General features: G+C 47.1%; 1 protein-coding gene across 1 annotated transcript; it reads right to left on the bottom strand.

Annotated features, from left to right (window-relative positions):
* Positions 1–642: 642 nt before the first annotated feature.
* LOC311322626 (N-acetyllactosaminide alpha-1,3-galactosyltransferase-like) lies at positions 643–1242 on the bottom strand (the record flags this gene model as incomplete). The annotated part of the gene is made up of 1 exon (XM_084454706.1): positions 643–1242. The coding sequence occupies one exon, from the start codon at positions 1240–1242 to the stop codon at positions 643–645; it is 600 nt and encodes a 199-aa protein (XP_084310832.1).
* Positions 1243–1989: the final 747 nt, after the last annotated feature.

Raw genomic sequence — 1989 nt, 5'->3', positions numbered from 1 at the left:
GGAACAGGGCCATAACAATACTAACCTGAACCCTAACTAGGACACATCCCTAGGAACAGGGCCATAACAATACTAACCTGAACCCTAACCAGGACGCATCCCTAGGAACAGGGCCATAACAATACTAACCTGAACCCTAACCAGGACACATCCCTAGGAACAGGGCCATAACAATACTAACCTGAACCCTAACCAGGACACATCCCTAGGAACAGGGCCATAACAATACCACTACCCACTGGTATCTGTTTATTTGCCCCACATACTTGGAATAGCCTACAACTGACTCTGAAGCTTGAGGTACTCCCTTCATTTATGGAGTTTAAGTCTCTGTCTCTGGACCTTTGCACTTCTTCTTGTAATTGTTTTAATTGATTTGATTGCTTTAATTGATTTTGTATGCATTTTTGTTTGTGTATTGTGAACTCGTCAACCCTGAAAATGAGGGAAACCTCAGTGTTTTTACGAGTCAAAATAAAGGTTTGAAATGAAATGAAATGTACCCATATTCCCGCATAAAAAGGTTGTGACTGTTGTTATTGGGTTAAAAAAAACAATCGTGATAAACCCCCAATTAATCGACTAGTCGACTACTTTGGCGGAGTAGTCGATGACTAGTAGAATTCAGTAGTCCTGAATGCCCTACTCCAGATTATCCCTGAGGCTCTCATACTTCTTCTCTGCCCAGAGCAGACGTGTGACCCGGATGTCGCTGCGCTGGCCGATCTCGCTGGCCCAGCAGTACTCGGGCGACAGCAGCTTGCTGGGCTTGTTGAGCCATAGGTACTTGTTGAGGTGACTCTCGTCATGCCACAGCGCCTCCACCCCTCTGCTCTTGTCCTCCATGATGGCCTGGTGGCAGCTCTCCGCCAGCCATCGTACGCTCAGCCACGTGCCCCCGAACACGGCCGCGTGGTAGTAGAAGTCCCCGTCCTCGTTCTTCATGTAGGCCCTGGAGCCGGGGATGCGGTCGTAAGTGAACGCCGTCCCAGGCTCGTCGTAGTAGTAGGCATGGAGCAACGCCACCGACGTCCCCAGCGCCTCCGAGCCGAAACTCCCCACAAACAACTGGTCGACGTCCAAGCAGAAGACATGGCTGCTACTGTGTTGGATGTGGGAGTCGATGGCGTTGGCGATGGCCCTCATGCGCATCATGGAGACGTCCTGCCAGCGGGCGTGCCTCTGGATGTTCATAACCTTCAGCATGCGTCCCGGGGCCACTACAAAAGGACACCAGTTCATCTTCTCAAACCATCAAATGGACATTGGGATGCCACTGAAGATCCAACCTCTCATCACACGTGGAGATCCAGGAGCCAGTCAGGAAGACCAGCGGACCAGACCCAACCTCTCATCACACATGAGGGAACCAGGAGCCAGTCATGAGGACCATTGGACCTGGTAAGTATATTCAATATTATATTTTAATTGTTTAATCCTTACTTGTCAATAGCCTCTAAAACGTTAGTATAACCATACGAGGTAATCCCTTTTCAGGTTTCACATCAAAATAGATTAAAACTTAGCTCTCAATACACCTTTTAAGCCTAAAACTGTCTAATTGACCCTGAGGAACACACACTGGGACTTGATCACTCCTGGTGGGCCTGCCCAGGCCGAGGGAGTATAGTTGTTTGGCCGAAACACCCCTTGACGTCTGGGTAACTACTGATGATTGTGTTCCAATATTTAGTTGTTATAATAATCTGTAGACCTTATTGCAGGCCATTAATATTTCAGTTAGCATAGTCATAATGTAAGGCCTAGTGGCCAAGTCTTTTAAATTAATATCTCATCTTAACCTAAACCTTAATTGTAATCCAGACCTTAACCTTACAGGCTTTTATATCTAAACTCAACCCAATCCTTCGCTCTAATCCTAACCTTACAGGTCTTTATACCTAAACCTAACCCAAACCCCTGCTCTGACCCTAAATTTACAGACTAATATACCTAAGCCTAACCCTAACCTTTGCTCTAACCCTAACC

The sequence above is a fragment of the Borostomias antarcticus genome (assembly GCF_949987555.1).
Source record: "Borostomias antarcticus genome assembly, chromosome: 20".
NCBI classification, from domain to species: Eukaryota; Metazoa; Chordata; class Actinopteri; order Stomiiformes; family Stomiidae; genus Borostomias; species Borostomias antarcticus.
Note: the sequence above shows the minus strand (reverse complement) of the source record. Positions and strands in the feature narration are given on the sequence as shown.